This window comes from Panthera leo, chromosome C1 (assembly GCF_018350215.1).
Source record: "Panthera leo isolate Ple1 chromosome C1, P.leo_Ple1_pat1.1, whole genome shotgun sequence".
Lineage (NCBI taxonomy): Eukaryota > Metazoa > Chordata > Mammalia > Carnivora > Felidae > Panthera > Panthera leo.
This window is the reverse complement of record NC_056686.1, coordinates 11099794-11113489: the sequence shown is the minus strand read 5'-3', so window position 1 is coordinate 11113489 and position 13696 is coordinate 11099794. Positions and strand designations below refer to the sequence as shown.

At 47.7% G+C, this 13696-nt stretch overlaps 1 protein-coding gene across 11 annotated transcripts in view; it reads right to left on the bottom strand.

The window, feature by feature from the left end:
* Positions 1-1497: 1497 nt before the first annotated feature.
* The window catches only part of FHAD1 (forkhead associated phosphopeptide binding domain 1), a 134901-nt gene continuing 122702 nt past the window's right edge, over positions 1498-13696 (bottom strand). For 6 of the 11 annotated variants that reach the window (XM_042954229.1, XM_042954233.1, XM_042954234.1 and 3 more), the window contains one exon: positions 11847-12407. In XM_042954229.1, coding sequence (XP_042810163.1) covers positions 12291-12407 — 117 coding nt within the window. In that variant the 3' untranslated portion in view covers positions 11847-12290. Of the gene's footprint in view, positions 2237-3069; positions 3201-11846; positions 12408-13696 lie in introns of those variants that run through there. The other 5 variants (XR_006206768.1, XR_006206769.1, XM_042954231.1 and 2 more) reach the window with 4 other exon arrangements.

The following is a 13696-nucleotide window of genomic DNA, read 5'->3' as shown; positions in this document are numbered from 1 at the left end:
AATTTTTTTTTAATGTTTATTTATTCGTGGGGGTGGGGCGGGCAGAGAGAGAGAATCTCAAGCAGGCTCTGTGCTGTCAGTGCAGAGCCTGATACTGGGCTCAAACCCACGAACCACAAGATCATGACCTGAGTCGAAGTTAAGAGTTGGACGCTTAACCAACTGAGTTGGTTCGTGGGCGCACCCAGGCGCCCCTAAAATAGTGTGTTACTTATCGAATGCAAAAGACTAAGGGATGGGATGTGGATCGAAACTCTAAAAATTCTGTCTTCCGATGCTCTGGTTTGCCAGATTCTTAGTCTTTCTCACCAAGCAGCTGATGACTTTTAAAGATCTGGTGAACCTCATCTTGCCCCAATCTATGATTTATAATGTGTCTGCATGAAATAGGGCTGCCTTCATTATGCTATGTTTTGCATGTACTTGATGTGGGAGCCAACTTTTATTTTTTTTATTTAAAAAAAAATTTTTTTTAACGTTTTATTTATTTTTGAGACAGGGAGAGACAGAGCATGAACAGGGGAGGGTCAGAGAGAGGGAGACAGAATCTGAAACAGGCTCCAGGCTCTGAGCTGTCAGCACAGAGCCTGATGCGGGGCTCGAACTCACGGACCGTGAGATCATGACCTGAGCCGAAGTCGGCCACTTAACCGACTGAGCCACCCAGACGCCCCTGGAGCCAACTTTTAATAGTGACGAGACTATGTGGGGGTTTGCCTTCTTGAAAAACAACTCACATATATGCGAAAGCCAGATATGGTTTTGGTTTGAATTATTTGGGTGGGCTGTGGGTGTTAAACTCCCCGGTCACTTACCCTTTGGGTTTATGTGGACACAGCCCTCAGAAGGCTGGCCAATCTCCATGATGCCGTGGGGGAATTCTTGGTCATTACCTATTGTGTCCTGTAAAAGGAGAGAGAGGATCGCCCAGGCCTGCTGCTCTTATCCTCAGGCAGAGCTCAGGAAATGCTGCCCAGATGCCCTTTTCACACCTCTTGTGTTGATTTTCTCGAGGGTTCTCAGGGTTTTAGGCAGGATGAGAACTCAGTTCCCTGCCTCATTTCTGAGGCCCTGGGCCTGGGCCCTGCTGCTAGACACATCTATTGATCGGCCAACATCTGAGATGCATGCTGGGGGCTGCATTTTCCTTGAACTTTTTCCTTCTGAGGCCACTCATCTTGAGGAATGGCACCTTTGCAGAAATGAAAATAGTGGAGGAGGAGCGGCGGGGACTGCCCATGAGCGGTGACTGTAGAACTTCCAGCCTGTTCGTTAGGGGGAATCGTTTCTGAATGACCCTGAGGGCTGTGCCCCCAAGCGTGGATTTGGGCAGAGAGAAACGATCTGGACTGGCTACACATTACAGCATTTGGTCATGTGGAAAGAATGAATCTTCAGGAAAAAAATCACACCCTCCGCAAAGGATTTTTACAGAGGCAGGGGTGAGCCAGAGCCAATTCTGACAATATTCCAGCGGCAAGGGAGCTCGGCAGACTTAGTCATCATTGACTTATGTTTCTCTTCTTCCTCCCACATCTACTTGTGTAACTGTCTTTCGGGGAGGGGCGAAGTAATATTAAGAAAAACAACAGCACTTCTGTGAAGAAGAGGGGGGAGGGATGGGGAGGGGTTGGAAGGAGCTCTTGCGATTTGGGGGCAGATGGAGTGGACAGTGAGGGGCATTCCAGAGCCTTACAGAACTGGGTGGTCCCCGCAGCCTGAGTTGCTAGAAAGGGATTAGAGAGGCCGACGGAGATACCGCTGGCTCATAAAGTACAGCACTCACTTAGCACTTTATAAATACCAGCTTACTGATTAATCATCACAAACGCTCTCCAAAAGCACCGGGAAACCCTTGAATGATCGAGAAAGATACACAGAGGTCAAGGTTCAGGGACAGCCCCGATAACTCTTTTGAGTGATTGGAGGAGTGAGAACAGGGCATGGGGTCACAGCCGGGTTGGTCTCAGGGGCTTTCTCGCCTCCTGCAAAGTCTGGAAGTTGTACACAGGGTGCACGGTGGGGGCGGGGGGACCCGCTTGAGGCAGGTGCTCGTGTGGCTGCTGAGCAGGACAGGGGCACCGGGCACCGGCTGCAGGTAGACCCATGTGTAGGTCATCAGGACCCCACCTATCCATCTGTAGAGCTCTCTTTTTGTGCTTTTCTTGGATGCGATGAATCTCCTTGAGAACCAACATCATCTTTCCAATGAGTTGCGTGTGCTCAACTGGGCAGGCTGGAAAAAAGGAAGCTGAGTGGGTTTTCTGCTCCTGTGAAATCCCAGGCAGTTCAGTGTCCCAAGCTTACACCTGACAGCCCTATCGTAAAGTCTCAAGGCGAGTGAGTGAGTGTGTGTGTGTGTGTGTGTGTGTGTATGTCTTGTGGTTAAAACCCAGTAAGGCTGCATCTCTCATACCTTCCTGGACCCCTTCCAAATATGGCAATAATATGGGCAGCTGATTTCGACTTTCATACCACTCTGTGAAAGCAGTGTGAGTCTCCATCCAGGCAGTCAAGACATATTAAGTGTATTGGGCACCAGGCTCTGGTCCTGGAATTCTTTTGGTCACTGGCAAAGGGTGGAGGGGTGGGAGGTGCCCAGTTGGAAGAGTGAGATTTGCTGGACACCACGCTGGGGGACAGAGAGGTGACAGCAGTTTTAGCTGGACTGTAGCACTTGTTACAACCCACAACGAAGTTGTTCGTAAAGTGTCTGACACCCTTTACCCCCCTCCCCACCGCTGACACAACCTCCTGGGGCAAAGGACCTGTCTGTCTGGGTCAACTTTGGCTCTTCAGTGCCCAGCGTGGTGCCTGGTCCAAGATACTGCTGGAGAAATCTTTTTTTTTTTTTTTTTAAGTTTACTTATTTATTATTTGGAGAGCGTGCGCGCACACACACATACACACACACAAGAGGCGGAGGGGCAGAGAGAGAGGGAGAGAGAGAATCCTAAACGGACTCCATGCTGTCAGCTCAGAGCCAAAATATGGGGCTCTATCCCACAACCGTGAGATCATGACCTGAGTTGAAACGAAGACTCCGACGCTTAACCGACCAAGCCACCCAGGTGCCATGAGAACTCGTGGTCGGGTGAATGCATGATGGCATGCTCTGCCTGCGGGCTTGGGGCAGACGAGGCATTTTCTCAGTGTCCCCTCCAGAGCATCCGGTGGCCCATTTTTCGGTCTCAAGGTCACTGCCAAGAAAGAGAAGCTGCTAAAATGACACTTCTCTGCATCCACATGACTCAACACAAAAGTTAGCAGGAGCTCTGGAAAAACAAGCCTCTCAAGTGTCTGTGCCCTAGCGTCAGCGGCATCAGAGAGGGATCGGGGCCCGGTGACCTGCTGGTCCTTGGTCATTTATCAGTTCTCTGCTCAGCAGATAAGATGGAAGAAACAAATTGGAAGGAACAGATAAACACTGCATGTGACTGCTGCAGGGGCACCCGAGGATTTGGGAGACTTGCAAGGGATATCGTAAGATTAGCACAGCGTAGAGGTAGGCAATGTCAACTGAAAGGGAGAGCATAGTGCGTGGGCCAGGGGCACCTGACCTAGGGTATTAACTGAGGAAAGCAGATGGCTCTTTCAGGAGGTGGCTGATAAACGCAGATGCCTGGAGGAAGGGGCATGTCCTGAAGACATCATTCTTTCAGGTTTGGTCCTGCAGAAGGCAGGTCTTCCAGACTCACTGGAAAAACTCCTTTCTCTCCAGCTGCCGGGCTCCAACTGTGAAAGGTGGTGTGGTTTCGTGGCTAGGAACTGGGTTTGAAAATCTCAAGGCGGGGGTGGCCTCGGGTAAGTTCCTCTGCCTTTCTGGCCTCAGTTGCACTGTCTATAAGATGGCAATAACTATCTCGTCCCAGAGCACTTGAGAGGATTAAATGAGATAATGTATCTGAAGTGTTTAGTGTGTGGTGCATGGTAAAATCTCAAAATGCTCTCAGTGACAGACATGATGATAGTCCGACTTTCTGGGAGTCAAGTGGCAGGCAAGAGCCACACCGATGTTAATAATCTAGTCTGGGGGAGAGTTTAACACAGAGATGGGCAAATCTGGCCCACTGACTACTTTTATAAACAAAGCTTTATTAGGACACGGCCACGCTCATTTGTTTAGATATCATGCTGCGATGGCAGAGTTGAATAGTGGTGACAGAGACCCGGTGGTCCCTGAAGTGAATGGCCCTTTACAAGAAAAGGGTTTTTGCTGTCTGGCCCTTTACAGAAAAAGTTTGCCGACCCTATCGTCTCTGAGTGGTAAAGAACCAGCTGGTTTCTGGACTTCCCTGAGGAAAGGGATATATTAGAGCAGTTAAGAGTAAGACGTCTGGGTTCTGAGGCTCTTGTTCTGGGGCGAGTTCCTTCCTTACTCATCGCTTTCACAGGTAAGACAGGAGTGATACACGCAGCCAGCACTCAGTGGGATAATGTCTGGACTGTGCTTAGCACAGGGAGTGTTTGATGGTTGGCAAGGACAGTATAAAAAAGTTTGCTATTATTAGCTATTGAACTTCAACTGCTGAAAGGGACAAAGAAACTCCCGGGAGAGGGTCATCACTGCAGGCAGCTCTCTGTACAGAATGCCCAGCAGTAATCCCATAGGAAGCCCCAAAAGAGGGTGTGGACATCAAAGGTGAACTCTCCCGTGCAACATACCCAGTAAGTTAATGATTCTAGCTCCTCTCCAGGAGAGCAGCAGATCAGAATATGAAGGGGCAGCCAAGGTCAAGGCCACGAGGTCTAGCCACTATGTGGTACCACATAGTAGGTACCCAGTATGTGCTGCCTGAAGGAATGAAGGCTGGTTGTTTAACCACAAAAGTGACTCATCAGTCACAAAGAGAGATTAAGAAAACAACACCATTTACAATTGCACCAAAAAATAATAAAATACCTAACCAAAGAACTGAAAGACCTCTACTCTGAAAACTATAAAACGCTGATGAAAGAGATTGAAGATGATACAAACGGAAAAATATTCCATGCTCAGGGATTGGAAGAATATTGTTAAAATATCCACGTTACCCCAAACAATCTTTTTAAAAAATGTTTATTTATTTTTGAGAGGGGGGGAGGGGCAAAGAGAGAAGGAGACACAGAATCCGAAGCAGGTTCCAGGCTCTGAACTGTCAGCACAGAGCCCGATGTGGAGTTTGAACTAAAAAATCGTTGGGGTGCCTGGGTGGCTCAGTCGGTTGAGCTTCGGACTTTGGTTCAGGTCATGATCTCACGGTCTGAATGACCCTCCCCATTCACTCTCTGTCTCTCTCTGTCTCAAAAATAAGTAAACATTAAAAAAATTTTTTTTAAAAATCATGAGATCATGACCTGAGCCGAAGTTGGTCGCTTAACTGACTGAGCTACCCAGGTGCCCCTACCCAAAACAGTCTAAGGATTCAGTGCAATCCTTATCAAAATACCAATAGCATTTTTCATAAAACTAGAGTAATACTAAAATTTGTATGGGACCACAAAAGCCAAAGCAATCTTGAGAAAGAAAATCCAAGCTAAGGGTATCCCGATCCCAGATTTCATACTACATTACAAAGCTGTGGTAATCAAAGCAGTATGGTACTGGCACAAAAACAGACACACAGATCGAAAGAACGGAATTGAGAGCCCAGAAATAAACCCACGATCATACAGCCAATTAATCTATGACAAAGGAGGCAAGAATGTACAATGGGAAAAAGACAGGCTCTTCAACAATGGTGTTGGGAAAACCAGACGGCTACATGCAAAAGAATGGAACTGCACCAGGTTTTAAAATTTATTTTATTTTATTTATTTTTGAGAGAGAGAGGGAGAGAGAGAGGGTCCCAAGCGGGCTTTGCAGTGTCAGCACAGAGTCTGACGTGGGGCTTGATCCCATGAACCATGACATCATGACCTGTGCTGAAACCAAGAGTTGGATGCTTAACTGGCTGAGCCATCCAAGTGCCCCAGAAATTGGGCCACCTTTTAGCACCCTACACAAAAATAAACTCAAAGTGGATTAAAGTCTTAAACGTGGAACCTGAAACCATAAAAATCCTAGGAGACAGCACAAGCAGTAATTTCTTTGACGTCAGCTGTAGCAACATCTTTCTAGACACAACTTCTGAGGCAAGGGCAACAAAAGCAAAAATAAACAATTGGGACAACACCAAAATAAAAAGCTTTGGCACAGCAAAGGAATCAACAAAACAAAAAGGCAATCTACTAAGTAAGATATTTGCAAATGACATATATCCTTTAAAGGGTTAATCCCCAAAATACATAAAGAACCCTACACAACATAACACCAAACAGAACAAAACAAAACAACTCTCTAGGGGCGCCTGGGTGGCTCAGGTCATGATCTCATGGTTTGTGAGTTTCAGCCCCTCATCGGGCTCTCTGCCCCTCAGCACAGAGCCCACTTTGGATCCTCTGTCCCCTTCTCTCTCTGCCCCTTCCCCTCTGGTTCTATCTCAAAATAAACAAATAAACTTAAAAAATAAACTATGTAGGGGGCTCCTGGATGGCTCAGTTGGTTGAGCGTCCGACCTCGGCTCAGGTTATGATTCCAAAGCTCGTGAGTTCAAGCTCCACGTCGGGCTCTGTGCTGACAGCTCGGAGCCTGGAACCTGCTTTGGATTCTGTGCCTCCTTTTCTCTGCCCCAACCCATTCACACTCTGTCTCTGTCTCTCTCAAAAATAAACAAACATTAAAAAAAATAAACTATGTAATTAAAAAATGCAGAAGACCTGCGTAGACATTTTTCCAAAGAAGACGTTCAGATGGCCAACAGACACACGAAAAGATGCTTAACATCACTCATCATCAGGGAAATGCAAATCAAAACAAAAATGAGATATCATTTGCCACCTGTTAGAATGGCTGATAAGAAATAGCAAAGTATTGGTGAGGAGGAAAAGGTACCCTGGTACACGGTTGGTGGGAAGGTGAAGTGGTGCAGCCACTGTGGAAACAGTACGGAGGTTCCTCAATTAAAAGTAGAAATACCACATTATTCAAAAATTCTGCTATTGAGTATTTACCCAAAGAAAATGAAAACGCTAAATCAAAAAGATATTTGTATCCCTGTGTTTATTGCAATATTATTTCCCATAGCCAAGACACAGAAGCAACCTAAGTGTCCATCAGTCGATGATATGTGTATATATATATATATATATATATATATATATATATATATATATATAACAAAATATTATGCAGTCGCGAAAAGGATGGGATCACCACTTTTGAGACGATGTGGATGGACCTAGAGGTATTATGCTGAGTGAAATATGTCAGACTAAGAAAGAAACAGAAGTGGAATCTAAAGACAAACAAACAGGGGCGCCTGGGTGGCTCAGTCGGTTAAGCATCCCACTTTGGCTCAGGTCATGATCTTGCTGTTGGTGAGTTCGAGCCCTGCGTCGGGCTCTCTGCTGTCAGCACGGAGCCCTCTTTGGACCTTCTGTCCCCCTCTCTCTCTGCCCCTCTTCTGCTCGTTCTCTCCTCTCTCTCTGAAGTAAAAAACAAATGAACAAACAAACAAAAAGCAGAAGCAGACCCTATAAATAGAGAGGAAATGGATGGTTGTCAGAGGGTGGGGGATGGGCAAAATGGGCGAAGGGGAGTGGGAGATCCAGACTTCCAGTTATGGAATGAACAGGTCATGGGGACATAAGGAATACAGTCCATGATATTGTAATAGTGATGTATGGTGACAGGTGGTGGCTAGTGAACATCGGGTGCCGACTATACTTAAAAAAGTGATTTATCGGGACGCCTGGGTGGCTCAGTTGGTTAGGCCTCCCACTTCGGCTCAGGTCATGATCTCACGGCTCGTGGGTTTGAGCCCCGCGTCGGATTCTGTGTCTCCCTCTCTCTCTGCCCCTCCCCCGCTCGCACTCTGACTCTGCCTGTCTCTCAAAAGTGAATAAATGTTAAAACAATTTTTTTAATTAAGTAAAAAATTAAAAAGTGATTTATCAAACAGCACTCCTGATTTCTATGACGATAAAACCGCAGTCATCCGGAAGATGAAATTTCTGCCTCCAATAGCGTAGGGTCTTAGGAACGAAGGCAACAGGCTCAAGAGGAGAGGAAACTCAAAATGGGGGGCCTTCTACTGCTTCCTGCCATAGGATACAGGCAGAGGCGTCGTGGTGGGTTCCTGGGGGAACAACATGTTTAAAAACCAAAGCAGGCGCGTTGGGTCACGAATTGGCCCCAAATAGCTTGGGACACCGAGCACACGGACGCGAATGGCACATCTTGATGGAAACGAGTGCAGGTTTGATGCGCCGAAATGGTCTGCCCTCCCTGGGCGCCCCACCTCCTGTGTCAGGAGGCCTCAGCACGAAACAGGGGGATACGTACGTTAGCATTAGCGGGTTTGGGGTTTCCTCTCCTCGTTAGTTTCATTCCTGAGACCCAGAAAAACTGGAAACCATTCCAACTTACCAGGAGCACGCTTTGGAATGCAGATCTGGAAGCTATTTTTTTCTGCAGACGCTCATGACTCTGGTTTTCACAGCAGCAGGCATGGGTGGCTTTGCCAAAAGCTGCTAGAGAAGGGCATCTTATCTGTGAAGTCACGAATCCAAGAATCCAAACAGGCCACCATTGGCGAGGGTGGAAGGAAGTTGTTTGCCTTAGCTTCTTGGGGGACCAGAAGATTGGGAGGCTTTGGGGACCGCAGGTACCCTGTTGTACCTTAATACCACCCCGGGGGAGAGCTGCAGGCAGCTTCTCCCAGCCGCCAGGGGAGGCAGTGTCTCGGTAAAGGAGATGTTGGTTGCAAATAACAGAAAGTCAAACCGGCTGAAGGGAAAGGCGGGCATCCATGGGGGAAGAAAAGCCGGCTCCTGACCGCCCTGGCTCTTCTGCTTTGTTTGTCCTTTGATTCTTAAGCTTCCTCATTTTCTGTGAGTAAACTCCCTTTCTGCGGAAGTGAGCTACAGGAGGTTTCTGTTGTTGGCAACCAAAGAATCTTAAGTGATACAAAGGGTCCTAGTGGAACCCAAGGGCAGGCATTGAAATTGGCCTTCCCCAAGAAAAAAAACTGGGAACCAGACAGTCGTCAGCAATCAAGGTAATCAATCTGTGTCCTTGGAATGCCTTCAGCTTCAAATAACAGAAAACCGAATGTGGGCAGACTGTAAAAATTTGGAGTCCCTCCCAAAATGACTCTGGCCGTGTGATTTGCTTTTGTTTGATGGGATGTTGACCAACACTAGGCACAGACACTTGATAAGTATTTGTGCTTTGGGGCTTGCTCTCTCCTGCTGCTCTGGGAATGCGTGCCCACCGCCCTGTGAAAAGGCCTGGTCTGGCCTGCTCAGTGATGAGAGGCCATGACAAACAGAACCAAACGGTCCCGGGTGAGGCCTCTCTAGAGCAGAATTTCTCATTCTTGGTACTACTGACACTTTGGATCAAGTGGGTTTTTGCTGTGGGGAGGCCGTTCTGTGCACTCTGGGACGTTCAGCAGCATCCTTGGCCTCTACCCTCTAGATGACGGTAGTGCCGCACCCCTCCAGTCATGACGACCCAAACTGTGTCCAGTTGTTGCCCTAGTGTTCCCTGGGGGGAGGGGTGCAAAACTGCCCCTGTATGGGAGCCACCCCCTTCACCCAACTTGCCTACCAGCGACCAGGCATGTAAGTGGGGTCACCCTAAACCATCCAGCTGCAGCCAAGCCAGCCCAGATCAGTACAAGTGCCGTGGAATCATGGCTCGACACACGGACCCACGAGAAAGAATAAATCTTTGTCACTTTCCATCACTAAGTTTTGAGCGGTTTGTGCCATGGCACAAACGGGTGCACGTGCCTGCGGTGGCTCAAACAGGGGTTTGTGCGACACAGCAACAGGTACAGAGGGAGGCAATGCAGGCACGGCGTGGAGTTCAGGGCGGCCGCCAGGCACTTGCCAGGCCTTCCTTGTCCTTCACTCCTCTGTCCTCGGAGGTGAGCGCCGGCCTCTTGCCGGTTGCCTGACGTTGCCCAAGATGGCCGTTCCAGCTCCAAGCCTGAGCTCCAGGGATGAAAAAGGAGACAAGGCAAAGGGACAAAGGGCAAAATACTCTTTCCTAGTGGAGACTTGCCTTTTTTTTTTTAATTTTTTTTTCAACGTTTTTTATTTATTTTTGGGACAGAGAGAGACAGAGCATGAACGGGGGAGGGGCAGAGAGAGAGGGAGACACAGAATCGGAAACAGGCTCCAGGCTCCGAGCCATCACCCAGAGCCTGACGCGGGGCTCGAACTCACGGACCGCGAGATCGTGACCTGGCCGAAGTCGGACGCTTAACCGACTGCGCCACCCAGGCGCCCCAAGACTTGCCTTTTATTACAGAAGGTAAGTCCTCCCCACGGGCCTTGGCTCACAGGTCATTGGCCAGAACTGAACAGCATGGCCAGCTCTAGTTGCAAGGGAGGCTGTGCAATCAAGGCCTTCAGGCTTCAGCCCATACGGTGGAGGAAGGCGATGACTAGGGGGCTTGTGATGTCCGCGTCACTGTCTCTCTGGGACTCCTGGTTTCTTGTCTTTCTTGTTGTGTATCTACCCCACCCTTCTCCTTCTGCAGGCTGGTTTTTGTTTCTCCCGGCACGAGTGGGGAAATGGCCACTCCAGCCCTGGAACTGCATCGACTTTCAGCTCCAGTGCGGTTCAGGAACGATCTGTGTGGCATCCCAGTGGCCATCTTTCAAGCACCAATGGCAAAGATAGCATTAGCCCAGCTTGAGTTAGAAGAGAAAGCTGATTGGTCTGGCCCGGCTTGGGGATGTACTGCTCAGCCAATAGGGTGTGGCCAAAAGAACCGCATTAGGTAGGGCAAATCTGATTGGTGGAGGGGGTTGGTGGTGCGTTTTCAGGGAGACACCCTCAAAACGGTGTATCTAGTTCGAGGAGTGGAGAGAAGAGATTGCCATGGTGGGCTGTAATGTGATAGGGTAAAAATCAACGTGTCCTCAGAAGGCGTAAAATACAGTGAAGTCATACAGGCATTGCGTTTACCTTACGCAAATTCAAATACACGTGTGCAACCAACAAAAACATCTTTTCCCACACGATTTAGCTTCCAGACATGAGCCAGCTACTGGAACGGCTGCCTGCCTAAGTGATCTTTTCTGGTGCTAGAGAAAAACTTGTTTTGGACTTTGGGGATGTGGTACAGTATTGTCATACCATGTTCTTTATGGAAAATTTCCAGGATCTTCGGGAGTGTTTTTAAGGCCAGGTATACCTTTCTCACTGTCTTTAGCTCCTAGCCCTGCGTAAGATGTGCTTTCAGTGGAATATCACACAAAGAACATACCCTATCTCCTTCCGGTTTTAATCGGTATAAAGAATCCATTTGGCTTTAAAATATCAAAATATTTTTCTTGTGTCTTCTTAAAAAAAGTAATAATAAAAAAAAAAAAGAAATGGCATTCGTGACTTCTGGCTCTTCCTCCCATTTTGTTTGGCTGTCCTGGCCACACCAGAAAGGCGGCAAGCGGACAGATGGACGGAGAGAGGGCAGAACACGGGAGCAAGAAAAATGAGGGTTTCTCCAAACCCTGCGAAAAAGGGGTGTGTCCCCCTGGGCAGTGTGTGCCCTTGGGCGCCTGGGTACTTGGTCTGTCCTGGGTGACTGGCTCCTGCAAAACTGGGAGCGCAGAACGGGCAGTATGGGAGGGGAATCAGAAACCGGGGTCCAGGCCCCACTTGTGAATCTAGACAGGCACTTTAACCTCTCTGGGCCTTCTGCATCTGTAAAATGGGGATCATGATACAATTTACCTCCCAGAGTTTGGGGGGTGGGGGTTAGGTGAGAAGAGTGCCACATTATTACAGACGCGGTAAGACAACTGGGCACGCTCGTTTTATTATAATAAACTCAATATGAAGTGCTGTACCACAGACAGCCTCAGACCCGAGGGTGCCATTCTGTCCCGTGGCCCTAGTACGGGTCTTGCGTTTTGCCAGCTGTGGGTTTCTTGGAGCTCTGCGGAGGTGGATGTGTGGGTACCTCACGACTCAAAGGTGGAACCCCAGAACTGTGTCCGCCGGGCCTAGGAGTCTGCTTCAAACTTACGTTTTTCATGCGCCTGAGGGTGTATACCCGTGTAAGTAATTTCAAACAGAACCCCTCTCCCTGCACCTTCCAAAATACAGCATCGCGCAAATATCAGTCTAGGAAGCAACATTCTGGGGTAACAACCTTTAAAGTCCTATAAGAGCATCTTAGTATTTTGACACAGAAGGGTCACATACGGGACTCACGGAGCATCACGCACGGCCCAACGGGATGGCATTTCTAGTTCCTGCTACCGGGCTTGGAAAACAGAAGGCTCTGGCTGGATTTGCTGGATGTTTCTCCCTTCGGTGTCTCCCTTTCTTGGTCCATCTTTTGGGTGGCTTTTCTGGCTCCGACCTTCAATGACAAGAGAAACACAAGCACAGATTCTGTAATTGGGGCAAGATCTCAAAATGTTCCACTCAAATGATTTTTTTTTTTACTGAAAGAAAAATGTTTGCTGTAAAAAATCATCCATATATATTAATCATATTTATATATATTATATTTATTAATATTATATATTATATATACTATACATATACTATATATACTATTACTATACTATTATTATATATAATATATATTATATTATATATAATATACTATATACTATACTAATATACTATTATATATATACTATTATATATGTGTGTGTGTATATATATATATATATATATATATATACTAATAATTATAGAGAGAGAGGGAGAGAGGGAGGGAGGGAGAGAAAGAGATACATAAAAAGAAACTAAAGTGAGGGGCACCTGGGTGGCTCAGTCGGTTATGCATCCGACTTTGGCTCAGGTCATGATCTCATAGTTTGTGAGTTCGAGCCCCGCATCTGGCTCTCTGCTGTCAGTGCAGAGCCCGCTTGAAATTCTCTGTCCCCCTATCTCTCTGCCCCTCCTCTGCCCTCTCTCACTCAAAAATAAATAAACTTGAAAGAAAAAAGAAGCTAAAACGATTCACCATTATCACACTACCCGAAGGTAAGCATCACAATGTTTTGTTGTGCATGCTTCCAGATATACAAATAACATTTCCCCCTTTTTTACAGTTTTGTAGTTTTGAAAACTACGAGCTTCTTATGATGGGCACATTCATTGTGATGGAATCTCTGTCTCCTGGAAAGCTGTCACCTAAGTGCCTGTGTCTTACGTCTCTGATGTTGGAGGGGCCTGTCTAGGTCTTTTCTGAGCGCTGCCCCTCCTCCCCGACACCTCGTGTGACGCTGTCCCTGGTCACAGTTGATTGGATGCTTCGCACGGGCTGTGCTTTTCAGATGATCACGCCCAGGATTTGGGGGTATCGGCTCTGAGATGTTACTTGCTCCCTGAGTCGGTCCTTTAAGCTGGGGCCGGGGAGGGGGGAATGGTGAGGTCATCTCTTCCCATCACGTATGACTGGAGAAAGTCGAGATGAGCAGGTACAGGGAGACGCAGAGAAGGGGTGCGGTAGGGAGATGATGCCTGGGACCTGAGGCTTACCAGTTCCCTTTTGAGGCCAGACCTCCTCTCAGCCCTTGGTTTTTCTGACGCACGCACTCCTGTATCCCTGTAAAAGCCCCCCTCCCCACTTCTGAGCAGGTTCCCACTAGTTGCCCCCCAAGAATCTCCCTCTGGCACATTTCTGCGTAATGTACA